Consider the following 16191-nt stretch of genomic DNA (forward strand, 5'->3'; position numbering starts at 1 on the left):
AAAACTAGTTTTCACTCTGTATTATTTTTGGTAGGGACAGCGTGTTTCCGTGGCTTTCCGTGGCTAAAACTACGCCTATGAGCATAGCCTGCATTAACAATAAAGTAACAACAACCACGTCTTCCCTCATCGGTCATGACATCATTACGCTTGCCTCAGTTATTTTCTTTATATATGCCCATACAATATACAAGAACGCAGAGGCAGCATGGGAAATAGATTTTAATAGACAAAATGTGAGGTCAAGTACAAAGGTGTGGAATTCTCTTCGTGATCTTAGTTACATGGTGTTACAGTCTCTCTCCACGGTTACTGTGTTACTATGACAAAGAGACAGAGGGAGGAACATCTCTAAGAATGAGATGATCAGTCTCAGGTCTCTCTCTGTCACACAGACCCCCTCAACTGCCCTCACAGTCTCACAAAACCTCTCAACTGCCCTCACAGTCTCACGCACCCTCTCAACTGCCCTCACAGTCTCACAAAACCTCTCAACTGCCCTCACAGTCTCACAAAACCTCTCAACTGCCCTCACAGTCTCACAAAACCTCTCAACTGCCCTCACAGTCTCACACACCCTCTCAACTGCCCTCACAGTCTCACACACCCTCTCAACTGCCCTCACAGTCTCACAAAACCTCTCAACTGCCCTCACAGTCTCACATCCTCTCAACTGCCCTCACAGTCTCACAAAACCTCTCAACTGCCCTCACAGTCTCACACCCTCTCAACTGCCCTCACAGTCTCACAAAACCTCTCAACTGCCCTCACAGTCTCACAAAACCTCTCAACTGCCCTCACAGTCTCACGCACCCTCTCAACTGCCCTCACAGTCTCACAAAACCTCTCAACTGCCCTCAGTCTCACACACCCTCTCAACTGCCCTCACAGTCTCACACTCTCTCAACTGCCCTCACAGTCTCACAAAACCTCTCAACTGCCCTCACAGTCTCACAAAACCTCTCAACTGCCCTCACATTCCTTCCTGGTAGAGGTGCTTCCTGTTCAGCGTCCCCAGAGCAGACGTGGAGTTCACAGGGTTTGAGATGAGCTCCTCCACACAGAGACGCGTGATCCATGGCGTCAGAGCAGTGACCACACAAAGACAAGCAGGAAGCCGCGCGCGTCTGAGGAGAGTTCAAAGTTCAAACAGGGATTGAACCCCCCCCCTCCTCCGGCCAGGCCACGGAGATGTGATACGGCCTCAGCTCCTCCTCCGATACCAGGGCCGGCGCGCCGCTCATGAGGTCGCGACCCCGGAAGGACTTGGGGAAGGCGATGACGTCCCTGATGCTGGGAGCCCCGACCATGATGGACACCAGACGGTCCAGCCCTGGAGGGAAACAGGAAGTTGGAGTTCAGTTCCCATCCATTCTGTCCATTCTGCTTTGGGAATTCAAAGTTGTTGTTTTCGGTCGATTAACACAAAGAGTTTGGAAGTCAGGGAATGGATTACAGACCGTGCTACATACTGTACTTACTCTGGCTAGTATAGCATGCTACATACCGTACTTACTCTGGCTAGTATAGCATGCTACATACTGTACGAACTCTGGCTAGTATAGCATGCTTCATACCGTACTTACACTGGCTAGTATAGCATGCTACATACCGTACTTACTCTGGCTAGTATAGCATGCTACATACTGTACTTACTCTGGCTAGTATAGCATGCTACATACTGTACTTACTCTGGCTAGTATAGCATGCTACATACCGTACTTACACTGGCTAGATAGCATGCTACATACCGTACTTACTCTGGCTAGTATAGCATGCTACATACCGTACTTACACTGGCTAGTATAGCATGCTACATACCGTACTTACTCTGGCTAGTATAGCAACAATAGCAATAATAATAACAATAGCAATAGTTAAGCACTGTGCCTTCCTTGAATATATCACATGTAGAGATGTAATGGTATGAAAATTTAATATCCCGATTATAGTGACCAAAATTATCACGGTTATCAGTATTATCGCGGTATTATAAAATGCGCTGAAAATGTATAAAACTACCGATACACACACTCCAATCATTTCACCAAGTTTTATATTAAACCACAAATACAATTAGCAGCTCTACGCACTTTTTGTTTGCATAAACATTAAATGAATGTTGGAGACTAACTTTGGTTGATGCTGGACAGTATTTACGGTGAGTTTTTCAATGCGCGGAAATCAAACACGGTTTTAGTGATAATTTTATTGCGATAAATTTATTAACATTTTATCTTGGCTTATCATTATACCAGTTATCGTTACATCCCTAATTACATGAAAGCAATAGCATGTATATTTTGAGACATGTTATTTTTCCAGCGTGGTTAAGTCAGTTGTGATGGTTTCTTACCCAGCGCAATCCCTCCATGGGGGGGCGCCCCCGAGTCCAGCGCCTCCAGCAGGTGAGAGAGGAGAGACGGATCCTCCTGACGAAGGAAACCAAACCGTCAGACAGGAAACACACGGGCGAACTCTGACCTCACACTGTGGTGAAAAACCAAACTGCACCAGTGTGAGGTCTGGTTCTACCAGACAGGAAGTCTTATCTGGAGGACGTTCTACCAGACAGGAAGTCTCACCTGGAGGATGTTCTACCAGACAGGAAGTCTTATCTGGAGGATGTTCTACCAGACAGGAAGTCTTATCTGGAGGATGTTCTACCAGACAGGAAGTCTTATCTGGAGGACGTTCTACCAGACAGGAAGTCTCACCTGGAGGATGTTCTGGAGGACGTAGCGCTGCAGAGAGGCCTGGTGGATCCGGATGGAGCCTCCCCCCACCTCCGAACCGTTCAGAACCAGGTCGTAGTGCTGCCCTCGGACCTGGCAGACACAAGGACAGGTGAACGGAGGTTACATGACATTAGTCATTTAGCAGACACTTTTATCCAAAGCGACTTACAATAAGTGCATTCAACACAGGTAGTTGGCATACTACTGTACTACTCACCAGAACTCATAAGTGCATCTCCTTTCTAAACAAGCATCTAAGAGCCTAACCTAGTGCAAGTAAAAAGTGAAAGAACAGCCAAGTACAAATACAATACTGCCAGGAGGTTCTCCATCTAGATAGACCTTCACAGGACGACCTGTGGTTTCAACAGCCTTACACTGATAAGACTTCATGCTGATAACATCTTAGACCACATGTTCTGAGTTTCGACCGCAGACTAGTTTCAAATAGTAACAAAAACAACAGAGTGAATGCTGCACGTATTACACCATTTCGCTAGCGAGGTTTTCATCTGTGTAAATCCAGAGCTTTGCTGTGTTCTTCCGAGCGGGGAGCTGCTCACCTTGTGAGGGGCGGAATAGAGGAGGTGGGCGTCCTCGGGGACCGGCGCAGTGAAGGGGTGGTGGGCGGCCTCTAGCTGCCCGGGCTGCCCACCCTCCTTGGGTAGAAACAGCGGGAAGTCCACCACCCACAGGAAGTGGAGGGCGGAGGGGTCGCGGAGCACCCGGCCGTGCGCCTCCAGGAGCTCAGCGCACTGCACCCTCAGCCTCCCCAGCAGCGCCCTCTGGAGGAGGGAGGAGGGATATCAGACAGACAGGGCAGGGCTGGCAAGCTGAATTCACTGCAAAGGGTTACACTGTAAAACTAGAGTTCTCGAAAATGAGATGACATGTTTCTTTGTGAGAAACAAACATAAAATAAATAACTAACAGGTAATAAATGTGTCATAAACATTTACAATGAACGACCACTTCCTGGTAATTTTTGAACCGTAGAATAAAGAGTAACCTAAAGAGTCTGTACTGAGAGTAAGATCATTAAGATAATGACATGAGCTAGGAAGAGGTAGAGGTTGTCACTATACCTGGGTCAAAATGTACTAAAAATATACTCAAAAGAATTAAGGGAACACTTAGTCATCACATCCATCCAATGAGAATTTGGTTTCCATTAAAAACCTTTATTGATTACATTGTGTAATTTGTCAAGAACAAAATGACCAAAGAACGGTCAATGGAAAACAAAATGATTAACCCACTGAGGGCTGGATGTGATGATTAGGTGTTCCCTTAATTTTTTGGAGCAGTACTATCTGGAATAATTTACTTAAATTTACTGGAAATTAACTTTTCGGTGCTTGATTTTTCTTGTCTGACAAAATGGAACCATGTTCCCAGCCTGTTACCAGAAAATGTGTACCCTGCCCACCAGCAACTCAGACCCCGCCCACCAGCAACTCAGACCCCGCCCACCAGCAACTCAAACCCCGCCCACCAGCAACTCAAACCCCGCCCACCAGCAACTCAAACCCCGCCCACCAGCAACTCAAACCCCGCCCACCAGCATCTCAAACCACTCAGGCAAACCCAGAAGTAATTGCAAGCAGGTTTTTTGAAGCAGTATTTAGCGGTTCAGAGCGAGTGTCCCACCACGCTGTCCCTGGGCCCGGCAGAGAGGAGCAGCAGGTCTCCGGCGCCGGCGCCGCTCGTCTGCAGGAGCTGCTGCATAACCGGGTCGTCCAGCAGTCTGCTGAGAGGAGACTTCAACGAGCCGTCTGCCTTCACCACCACCACACTCACGTCCTGGGACAGCAGGGGACACACACACACACACACACGCACATGCGCACGCACACACACACGCAGACACACACACGCAGACACATACACACACATATTGTATTCTATAGCTGTTTTATTGCTTTTACTGATTATGCGAGAAGTATTTAATAGTACATGTAAGCACTTAATAGTACATGGTACCTGTATCATCACACAACAAATAAACCAAATTGAACTTGTACACACAGTCATAGGAATGTACACACAAACCCAACACACCAGAAGCACAGATGACTGTATTCATGAGCAGCAGTGGGCCTGAGGCTGAGTAACCCTGAATGCATATGAAGCCTCTGGTGCTCATAGCTCTCTGGGGCAACACCCAAACATATTTGTCTAGCGATTCTTTTTTCACTTAATCTAACAACTCACTTAACTTAATATATCGATTAATATAACTTATTAACCCCAAATAAATATCAAAACCAAATATTTTCAATATTTCAATATTTGATTAAATCGTCTTCTCTTAAAAACAAACAAATGTAACAAGAAACAAAGTATGAGATTATAAAAGTTGCAACATCTTTCAAATTGGTAGTCAAACAACTTGGCTGGCGACCTAAATGACCTATGACCTAAACGGTGGTAGAGCAATTATCAGACTTTCTCAAAAGTGCTAGTTTTGTCAACGTTTTGATCTGAACCATTGTATATGATCATAAGTAACCTTAAAACAGGGCTAAACATGCATTTTCCCTTTACTACTCCTTTAACCCAAGTTTGTATAATATCAGCTAACTCTGTGGGTAGGGTGACCAGATTTTCAAATGTTATTTGACACTGAAACAAAAGTTTTAACCACCCAAAAATAGGTCCGATTAAGCTCTGTGTTGAACGTGCCTTCTCGGTATGCTGCATGAGCACTCAGAGACTGAATGACAGAAATTACATGAACTCACAACAACGCACAGCGGCTCACAACAGCTGCTACGACGACGGATTGATTAACGCATTTAAGTCAAATCAATGTTTAATCCCCATGCAAACCGTAGTTTATATTGTTGATTTTCTGACTGGATTTGTTGTTTAATTAAATAATTATGAATATATATATATAATATAATATAATATATAATATTAATAAAACATTATGGGATAGAACGTCATTAACAGCTGATTGCGAGCATTCATACCTGAGGTGGCAGAGGGCAAAGGAGAGATGACTAGTGGTTCGGCAGGGAAAACAGTGCATTTGTCTGTGTGTGTGTGCGTGATGCACTTTGGCTAAATGTTTCAGAAGATTGCTCTTTCCTTCCACATGCAAAAGACCGTTGGTGATCTGACCTCAAATTCATTGTATATGATCACAAGTAACCTTAACACAGGGCTAAACATAATTTTTCCCTTTACTACTCCTTTAAGCGTTTCATTCTCTACACTCAGACCGCGGTCTCCTCTGTGTGTGTGTGTCTGTGTGTGTGTGTCTGTGTGTGTGTGTGCCGCGGGTGTGTGTGTGTGGCAGGCAGAGGGAGTCGTTATGGAGACGTTAACACAATCACTACTGTTATTTCTATCAATAAACAATATAATATTTGACAAATGATTTATATTATATTGTGAGATTTTTCATTTTGAATATTGTCAACAACGGGTCAGTCCTGTGATTTCAGACTGCTATCCCTGAATGTGTCCATCATTCTGTTACCCCGTTGTCAAAATATAAACAGAACTCAACGTGGACAGGGAGCTTGGCCCCGCCCCTCGTGCATAATCTCCAATGGAGGAGAGAGATCTCTCTTCTGATTATAAGGAATAACTAAAATGCTTCTTCAACAAATATCTAAGGTTATTAGTAGGTTGGAAACTGGGTAAGAGAGATAGAAGGCACAAAATAACGTTTATATAATCTAAATAAATAGAAAATAAATTTTAGAAACGGTCCAATACTGTTAGCAGCCATCTTACTTCGTTTTGCCGACCGACGTATTTCTGTCATCGATGACGTTGATGAGAGTCACCCCAGCTCTTAATCTCACTCACCATGAGTTAATAAACACAATAAATCTTTAGTTATAACAGAGTCACAAATCAGCACTGTCCGGATCCTGCCCTGGATACAGCATAGCGGGTGAGGGGGGCTCTACTTTCCCTGCCTCAGGGCAACTATGGTATCTATAGTGCATTTGTATATTCATTTACCTTGACTTGTCAATCACATTGAGGATGAAAGTGTACCTGGCAGAACTGGGTCTGGGCCGTGTGTTTGAGGATGAAAGTGTACCTGGCAGAACTGGGTCTGGGCCGTGTGTTTGAGGATGAAGGTGTACCTGGCAGAACTGGGTCTGGGCCGTGTGTTTGAGGGATTCCAGGTCCTTGCCCTTCAACAGTTTCTGTGAGGACACAACCAAAACACAAACATGTCGTTTAAATCTCATATGACAACGTCAGATAGTATCCAGAGCTGTATACGGTTCACTGCTCTTATTCTCACTACTCTCTCTATATAGTCAGTGACCATCACAGTGTATTGTGCCAACATCAATGTACAAAGCCTTTATGTTCACTTGAATGTATGATCTCACAGTCAAGAGGTTCTAGATGTATGATCTCACAGTAAAGAGGTTCTAGAATGTATGACCTCACAGTCAAGAGGTTCTAGAATGTATGATCTCACAGTCAAGAGGTTCTAGAATGTATGATCTCACAGTCAAGAGGTTCTAGAATGTATGATCTCACAGTCAAGAGGTTCTAGAATGTATGATCTCACAGTCAAGAGGTTCTAGAATGTATGATCTCACAGTCAAGAGGTTCTAGAATGTATGATCTCACAGTCAAGAGGTTCTAGAATGTATGATCTCACAGTCAAGAGGTTCTAGAAGGGCAGAGGCGAGAGGACGGGACTCACAGCTCCGTCTGGGACACAGATGGCCTGGACACGCCCGTCTGGCTGGTCCAGCGCGGCTCTGAGGAACTGGACCTCTGTGTTGTGGAACACGTCACTGATGTCCACCAGCTGTACAGGGACAACACACGCTTTTCAAATACTAGTAAAAAAAAACAGCCTATGAAACGCGCGCACACATGCGCACGCACACACACACACACACACACACACACACACACACACACACACACACACACACACACACACACACACACACACACACACACACACACACACACACACACACACACACACACACATTATAATGAGCAAGACCTTGAAGTGGAAGCGCGTGTCTGGCTTGTCCACGCCGTAGTCCCTCATGGCCTCCTCGTAAGTGATGCAGGGGAAGGGGGTTTTGACGGAGCCGTTCTCCACCGGCCAGCAGAACTGAAGCAGCCCCTCGACGAGGGCCTGGACCCCCGCCTGCTCCACGAAGGACATTTCTATGTCCACCTGCGAGAAGAGGACAGGAGAGCAGAGAGAAATTACTGAGGCTGCTACAGGCATGAGAGCAGAGATGAATATAAATTGTGTGTGTGTGTGATCTGGCAGCAGGCAGCTTTAACAGAGTGAGGTGTGTGTGTGTGTGTGTGTGTGTGTGCGTGTGTGTGTGTGTGTGTGTGTGTGCGTGTGTGCGTGTGTGTGTGTGTGTCAGACAAAAAACCCCATTAAAGTGAAGCAGCCAGACGCTCATCTGCGCCATCTTGCATTTCTCCTCAGAAGTGTAGTTCAGTGTCTGGCTCCTCTCCCGGTTAATCAGCACCTTACCTGTGTGAATTCTGGCTGTCTGTCCGGCTTGGAGCCTTCGTCTCGGTAGCAGCGAGCTAGCTGAAAGTACCTACAAGATAATAACCCACATGAGAGAGATGTGGAAATGCCAATTCTCTCGTTAAAAACATCCCCCCAAAAAGCTCTCCGAGCTGAGCACGTCATGCAGAGGTTTGAACACTGATGCACTCTGGTGTTGAGGTTCCAAGATCCCTGTCAGTCATACTGGTACCGTACATTTCACAGAGCAAACCAGGTTCTATAGATCTATAAGCAGAGCACCAGAAGCATCAACAATGCCTCATAGCTACTTTATTAAGGGTCAACTAACTATTAAAAATCATTCAACCGACCGTCCACTGAACCTAAAGCCCAGTTCACAGCAGCCCGTCTGTCTCAACGGGACAAACCTGGTTAAACAATGGTTATTGGTAAATTAAATAAATACAAAATTTGCACAAGAAACAGAATGTGAGCTGGTACAATCAGGATGGCCTAGCGAAGCTAACTATAACCCAGCGTCTGGCTTGGTGGTCAGCTGATTATTTGAACATCTGTAGATCATCTATGAAGGAAAACTTTGGTCTTTAGAGGCGTGATGGAGGGAACGTGCTCACCGGTCGATTCCAGCCACCATGAGGAGCTGTTTAAACTGCTGGGGGCTCTGAGGGAGAGAGTAGAACCGACCGGGTTCTCTGGACGGAACCACAAACTCCTTAGCACCCTGGGGAACACAGGAGATAAAGCGTACTCTTCAGACACTATTGAACCGTGTATATAAAGAACCTTTTAATTCTGGACCTTTACTGATTACGTCACATGACTACTAGTTCCCAAGGAAGGCGCCTACCCCTGGGGTCCTTTTGAACAGAGTAGGAGTCTCCACGTCCACAAACCCTGAAAATGACAAAAGATAAGACTTTATTTATAAAACAAAAAATCATTAGCACCAACACTACTAGTAAACTGTCTTCACGCTGTCTAATGTCGTCTCCATCAGTGTATACGCCAGCGACCTCACCCAGCTCCGAGTACTATGTGTAAACTACCCTGACTGACCCTAACCCAGCTCCGAGTACGATGTGTAAACTACCCTGACTGGGGAGGAAGGCCTGTGTGAGGAGCATACCCTGCATATTACACAGGAACTCCCTCATCTTCATCACCAGCTGGGACCTCATCCTCAGGTTCTTCTGCATCTGGGAGGAGCGCAGATCCAGGTAGCGGTACTGCATCCGCAGGCCCTCCGACTTCTGCCACACGGGAAGGAACCACACCTGGTGACTCTACCGTACCACCGTACCACCTACCGTACGTCTTCCTGGACCAGCAATAACTGAGTAGGCCGTGCATGAGGTTCATCTTAATACTGACACTGACTTTCACAAAATCTTTGATTTCAAAAGGCAGCTTCCGGCAGATGTTTAGAATCTCCACACACTCAGCACACACCTCGACCTCTCCTGTAGACATCTCCTAGGAGAGACAAAACACACACACACACACACACACACACACACAGAACAAAAGTACACACAGTCTCAGTACAGAAGGTTAGCAGCTCACTGGTCTTGTAGTTGTATGGAGTATCTGCCCTAAGATTGGGAGGTCGAGAGTTCGATCCCCGGCCGAGTCATAATAAAGACTATAAAAATGGTACCCAGTGCCTCCCTGCTTGGGGGGTTAGATCACCAAATGAATCCCGAGCGCAGCACCGCTGCTGCTCACCGCTCCCCCAGGGGATGGGTCAAACGCAGAGAACTAATTTCACACACTCAGGTGTGTGACAATCATTGGGAGTTTAACCTTTAACCTTTAAGGTTAGGGCACAGCCTGCCAGGCCTCTTGTCTGAGTCCTCACACCGACCTTGTTCTGCTGCCCGTCTGGCCGGAGGCCGACTCTGCCGGTCACCTTGATGACCGACTCAGCGGTCAGCTCACACAGGGCCTCCTTCACATGACTTCTGGACTGAACTCAACAGGTGAAAGACAGAGAAAGGTGTAGTTGCAGATAAGAGTCCAAACATTGCAGCATATACACATCAATCAATCAATCAATCAATCAAAGCTTTATTTGTATAGCGCATTTCATACCCAGAGGCAACACAATGCGCTTTACAGAGAACAAGGGAGGAGGGCATACGACCCACTCTCTACATATTCCAGAGGGAAGCAAAAAAACAGTAATCACCCGGGGGCCAGATAAGTGAGCTGTAAAAATTCTTCCCTGACCCCTCTCAACAAGGCGATCGAGCAAGCTCCTGGAGTATGTTTGTCTACCGGCTAAGAACATTTATAAAGCAGTACATTACATTAAATTACATTTCAGAGTGAGAGAGGCTAAAAACATCATAGGAGAGAGATCATTCTACAGACATGCTACGACATCCACAGCAGACACACATATGACGGGGGTTTGTATATCGGGCATGCAGCTCTACAGTGGGACTATGGCGCCTCTTGGATAGGTCATCATTGAAAATGAGAATTGGTTCTCAACTGATTTTACCTAGTAAAATAAAGGTCAAATAAAATAAAATAAATGTAAAAACGATCATCTTTCATACCTTGTCTTGCGGGATCAGGATCTGTATCAAACCACTGAAATCTCTCAGGATCACAAACATGTCTTGCCTGAATGAGACAGAATGAACATGCAGTTAGAAAATAACACTAGAAATGACTCTCTCGGGATAACTGACACTCATAGAGTAGTGAGGCTATAAGCGTGCAGTGTGGGCGTGGATGAAGAGCCATGACAAACCTAAGGTACTGAACCCAACCACACAGAGTGACCACCTCTCCGACATGACCACACCTCAACTCCCCACACGTGTGCGTCCTCTGAGACAGACTTCTGGAACCTGGAGAGAACATCACACTCACTTTACTCCATCACAACACTGTAATCATCACTTGATTCTGGGAAGACGCATGCTGAGCATATCACAAGTGAACAGAGCATACCTGTAGTGCTGTAAGAGCAGTGTGTGTCGCCATTAAATGGCCCCTGTGTCGTGGTGTTGCTCCTGGGTCCTAGGATGCAAGGAGCGGCGGTGTGGGGTTTGAGGCTGTGTCCTTGGATGGGGACAGGAGCGCTGCTCCCCCAGAGAGAACACGCCCTGGTGTCTCGGCTGTGTCCTTGGGTGGGGACAGGAGCGGGTCTCCCCCAGAGAGAGCACGCCCTGGTGTCTCGTCTGTGTCCCTGGGTCGGGACAGGAGCGGGGCTCCCCCAGAGAGAACACGCCCTGGTGTCTCGTCTGTGTCCCTGGGTCGGGACAGGAGCGGGGCTCCCCCAGAGAGAAGAGGCCCTGGTGTCTCGTCTGTGTCCCTGGGTCGGGACAGGAGCGGGGCTCCCCCAGAGAGAAGAGGCCCTGGTGTCTCGTCTGTGCCCCTGGGTCGGGACAGGAGCGGTGCCCCCCCAGAGAGAGCACGCCCTGGTGTCTCGTCTGTGTCCCTGGGTCGGGACAGGAGCGGGGCTCCCCCAGAGAGAGCACGCCCTGGTGTCTGGTCTGAAGGCGAGGAGCAGCCTCTGTACCACTAACCTGCTTTTACCGGCCATCTTCTAACCAAAACCCACCGACTTACCAGCATACCTGAACAGCATTCAATGTCATGTAACGTTAGCTAGCTCACCTACATGTAGTCTGCCTCTGGGAGAAGGTGGCACACTGGATTAAGAGCAAGTGGAGGTTCTACTAAGGTTCTACTAAGGTTCTAAGTTAGCTGCTACTAGTTTATTAGCTACCTTCATATCAAAGCTCCGACTGATGTTCGCCTGAATGATACCTCGGTGTGAAGTTGAGTGAACTGTCCAGGCTTCCGTATTCAGAATCCTCATTGCGCATGCGTTGCAGTATTCACTGAGTTTGAAACAAGCGGATGAGCCTAACTCCTCACAATGACGTAGTAGTACGCTCATCATTATGCTTAGAGATCAGATCTGGGGTCCGTTTGTGTAGATGGGACGCGCAGACAAAAGTAATAGAGCTTGATGATCTTCAAGGTTATATTTTAAAAGGACATTGTTTCTCGTGTATCAGAAGCGTATAGTAATATAGATGCAGAAGCATATAGTAATGTATTTACTCGGTTTTGTATCAGTTGAATCCGTTATGGAGGGTTTGATTGACGGGTGGATGGTGCGGTGATCGACTAGGCTACCTGAGGATAGAGGTGCATTCTGGGAAAGCGCGACGTTCAAATCCCTGTTCTGTTGCAGCTCAGTCAGACATGGAGAGACGGAGCAGGTTTGTGATTAAAACATCTCATCAGATCCTCAAACACACTCACATCATCACATACTGATCACTATTAGATCATTATTGTCTGGTTCTTATTAACTAACTCTGTCCACAGGGCCGACACACAGTAGCTAGGGCTAGCTAACAGGCTAGCTACATATGCTAACATGCTAGCACTATCTAGGCAAGGCAAGGCAAGGCAAGTTTATTTATATAGCACATTTCAGCCACAGGGCAATTCAAGGTGCTTTACATGAGACATTAAAAGCATTAAAACAAAAAGCAAGACATTATAGACATTTAAAACAAAAGGCAGGACATCTAAAGTGGGTTCTGACCAGTTAACCTACACGACTGGACTGACTGGCATCTCTTACAAGTGATCTACTGATTTGAGATATCTTTCTTCTTTCTTTCTTCTTCTATCTTTCTTTCTTCTTTCTTTCTTCTATCTTTCTTCTTCTATCTTCTATCTTTCTTCTATCTTTCTTCTTCTATCTTTCTTCTATCTTTCTTCTATCTTTCTTCTTCTATCTTTCTTCTATCTTTCTTCTATCTTTCTTCTATCTTTCTTCTATCTTTCTCCACAGCGTGGTAAAGACCCCCCTCAACAGAGTCCTGCAGAGGCGCAGTCGGAGTTACCGGGCGTCCTGGCCCAGCTGTGTGGGAACATCTCAACACCCAGGTCAGCTCACCGCCCTGAGGATACCGACCAGCAGGAGCGCTCCCAAGTCCCGGGCTGTCACGGTGAGTAACAGTGATAATATCTCTCTCTCTCCTCTTTCTCTCTCTTTCCCTCCTGTCTCTTTCTCTCTCACTCTCTCTCCCTCTCTCTCTCTCTCTCCCTCCCTCCCTCCCTCCCTCCTGTCTAAGTTGTTGTTTGGCTTTGCTCTTTTGTGCCAACAATAGCGTGGAGGTGTCATTTTCTAGGCCGAAAAGTTAGGGCATCATGTAGCTAGTCCAGTTTTAAAATGTTTAGCATAGTACTAGCCCAGGTCCAGGTTGGTGTACTAGTCTGGGCTATACTCCGGTATATTGCCCTGCCAAGAGCCATTCATTGCGCCAGTGACTTAATTCACTTGGTCTACGTTACCTCATCTACAGACTATTATTTTGTTACTCACCAAAGTGAAGACAGTTTTCGAAAGATGAAAGCATTTTCTCCGAAGTGGCTACAGTTGCAGCCCCCAACCTTTTATAGGAAGAGCAACTTTGTGCACTTAAATAGCACATATCCACCAATATCCACTCAGCTATTATGGTATCCACTAGCCTTTCTTCACAACCCTAAAGAATGTGAGCTTACGAAGTCAGGATGGTCCCATGAGGCTAAGGCCGGATCTAGAATGCAAAGCAAATGGCCCGGTTGCATAACCTTGTCATGTCATGCATAACCTCGTCACGTCACCGAGACTAGTTTAGGCTAACCTCTCCCTAGACCGAGACAAGATCTAAAAGGCGGAGCTTAGCTTAGTTCAAGGTTAGCTTTGACGTGTGCGTGCACCATTAGTCACGTGATGCTGAAGGTGACACCAATCTGTCGGCTGACCGACAGAAGTTTAGTTTTCTGGTTTCTGCACACAGGTTGACCCCGAGCAAGTGACCCTCCTGGTGAAGAAGGAATGGCATCTGTCCTACACCACGCCTCTGTACCGCTTCAGACACACGCTGCTGAAGTCCTACTCCAGGCAGCTGTCTGCGTTCATCATGTCGGAGCGCCAGCGAGGCCTGGCGGTGGAGGTGGGCCCAGAGTCCAGCTTCAAGGTCACCTTCTCTGTGATCGCTGGGCTGGCGGAGACCGACCAAGACGCAGAAACCGTTTTCATACAAGTAAGAGTCCCACTCCACAATCTAAAGGCTCTTATAGTGAAACTGTTCTTTTTTCACTTTTCTCTCTAACTAGTGAAGAGTCTTCTATACGTTGTGTTTGTGGGGGGGTGTGATGTGGACTTCTGTGTGTTTCCCAGATTCACTCGAAAGCACAGTTTGCTGGTGAAGACGACGCCCCGAAGGTGGCGTGGAGCGGGTGGCTGACCTGCGTCAGCGGAGACCCCGCCTACCTCGGCTCCCTCCCCGCGGACTTTGTCTGCCTGCCCCTGTTCTTCAGCAGCGGCGCGGAGGCCCTCACGGCGCTGGTCAAGTCCTGGTTCCAGAGGACGTTCGACTGCTGCTTCGGCCCCTTGAGCATCAACTCCACCAACCTGCGATGGCTGGCGGCTCTGTGGACCAGCTGCCACTCCGACGCCAACATCCAGTACCTCAAACTGGCGTGGACCCTCCCCTCGCAGCCCCGCCTGGAGGTGACGTGCACGGTGCACCCCCAGGACGCCTGGGCGCTCTGGAGCAGCGTGTGGCGGGGGGAGGAAGCCGCAGACGACGGCAGCGTGGACCTCCAGGAAGTGACCCGCTTCATGCAAGGTCTGGAGGTCCACTTCGACCGGCACTTCAAGGTGGACCTGTCGGCCGGGCAGCTGACGCAGGTGTCCACGGCGCTGGGGTCCGCTCGGCACAGCGGCAGGATCAAGGTACGCTAGCAGGACGGGCATGGCATCTACACAGGCCTGACACGCACGCACACACACACACACAGCGGCAGGATCAAGGTACGCTAGCAGGACGGGCATGCCGTCTACACAGGCCTGACACGCACACACACACACACACAGCGGCAGGATCAAGGTACGCTAGCAGGACGGGCATGGCGTCTACACAGGCCTGACACACACACACACACACACACACAGCGGCAGGGTCAAGGTACGCTAGCAGGACGGGCATGGCGTCTACACAGGCCTTCACCTGAAACACACACACACACACACACACACCATATACAGGACGGGCATGGCGTCTACACAGGCCTTCACCTGACACACACACACACACACACACACACACACACACACACACACACACACAGCGGCAGGATCAAGGTACGGTAGCAGGACGGGCATGGGGTCAACACAGGCCTGACACACACACACACCATATACAGCATGGCGTCTACGCAGGCCTTCACCTGACACACACACACACACACTTACGGTAGCAGGACGGGCATGGCGTCTACGCAGGCCTTCACCTGACACACACACACACACACACACATATACAGATGATAGGGATGTAACGGTAACCGGTATAAAGATAAACCGCAATGAAATTTGATTAAATTTATCGTGCTAAAATTATCATTAAAACCTTGTTTGATTACCTGCTGAATTCATTTGTGGTTTTCAATATAAAACTTGGTGAAATTATTTGTTAGTTATTTGTTATGTGTCTGTATCCGTTTTTGAACATTTCAGCACATTTTTACAATAAATACCGTGATAATACTGATAACCGTGATCATTTGGGTCAATATCATTTTGATGTGAAATTTTCATACCGTTACATCTCTAACAGACGGTTGCCTTTTCTGTGCACAAACACTCACACATTGTTACTTAATGATTTCCTGCTCCCAAGTGTTTTGTAGGAACGTCATGGTAGGCCTTGACCACTTCCTGGAGCCTTGACCACTTCCTGAAGCCATCTTGTGGGTTTTTGTTCTCAGATTTCCAGCAGCAGCTACATGACCACCGTCCTGGTTCTCCTGACGGAGTGTGCGCTCCTGAAGATGCCTTTATAACTCCTCTCATCTCCCACATCGTGTTTCAACAACGTGCTGCTCGTATGAAATACCACCGTACCATACTGTACATCA

The 16191-nt window shown here is 47.4% G+C and overlaps 2 protein-coding genes across 3 annotated transcripts; one reads left to right on the forward strand and one right to left on the reverse strand.

The window, feature by feature from the left end:
* Positions 1-204: 204 nt before the first annotated feature.
* dars2 (aspartyl-tRNA synthetase 2, mitochondrial) lies at positions 205-12016 on the reverse strand. 2 transcript variants are annotated; one of them, XM_084457858.1, is made up of 17 exons: positions 11206-12016; positions 11003-11102; positions 10806-10872; positions 10106-10207; positions 9691-9714; positions 9368-9491; positions 9089-9135; positions 8856-8962; positions 8239-8308; positions 7744-7923; positions 7429-7536; positions 6851-6913; positions 4389-4541; positions 3302-3523; positions 2718-2828; positions 2357-2432; positions 205-1333 (listed from the first exon to the last, which is right to left on the reverse strand). In XM_084457858.1, exons 1-17 carry the CDS (start codon positions 11798-11800, stop codon positions 1146-1148), a joined length of 2337 nt encoding a protein of 778 aa, XP_084313984.1. In that variant the 5' UTR covers positions 11801-12016; the 3' UTR covers positions 205-1145. The 2 variants fall into 2 exon arrangements, with proteins under 2 accessions (XP_084313984.1, XP_084313983.1); XM_084457857.1 differs by having other exon boundaries at positions 9619-9714.
* A 455-nt stretch (positions 12017-12471) lies between these two features.
* cenpl (centromere protein L) lies at positions 12472-16116 on the forward strand (the record flags this gene model as incomplete). The annotated part of the gene is made up of 5 exons (XM_084458340.1): positions 12472-12488; positions 13073-13229; positions 14061-14312; positions 14450-15007; positions 16042-16116. 5 exons carry the CDS (start codon positions 12472-12474, stop codon positions 16114-16116), a joined length of 1059 nt encoding a protein of 352 aa, XP_084314466.1.
* Positions 16117-16191: the final 75 nt, after the last annotated feature.

This window comes from Borostomias antarcticus, assembly GCF_949987555.1.
Source record: "Borostomias antarcticus genome assembly, chromosome: 24".
In the NCBI taxonomy this organism is placed as follows: Eukaryota; Metazoa; Chordata; class Actinopteri; order Stomiiformes; family Stomiidae; genus Borostomias; species Borostomias antarcticus.

Coding starts and splice junctions, on each gene's coding strand:
- dars2 (XM_084457857.1), bottom strand. CDS start 11,800: ATGGCCGGTAAAAGCAGGTTAGTGGTACAGAGGCTGCTCCTCGCCTTC. Junction 3,524..4,388: donor CCGGGCCCAGGGACAGCGTG/GTGGGACACTCG, acceptor TCCCTCCTCCAG/AGGGCGCTGCTGGGGAGGCT. Junction 2,433..2,717: donor TCCTCCAGAACATCCTCCAG/GTGAGACTTCCT, acceptor TTCCTTCGTCAG/GAGGATCCGTCTCTCCTCTC.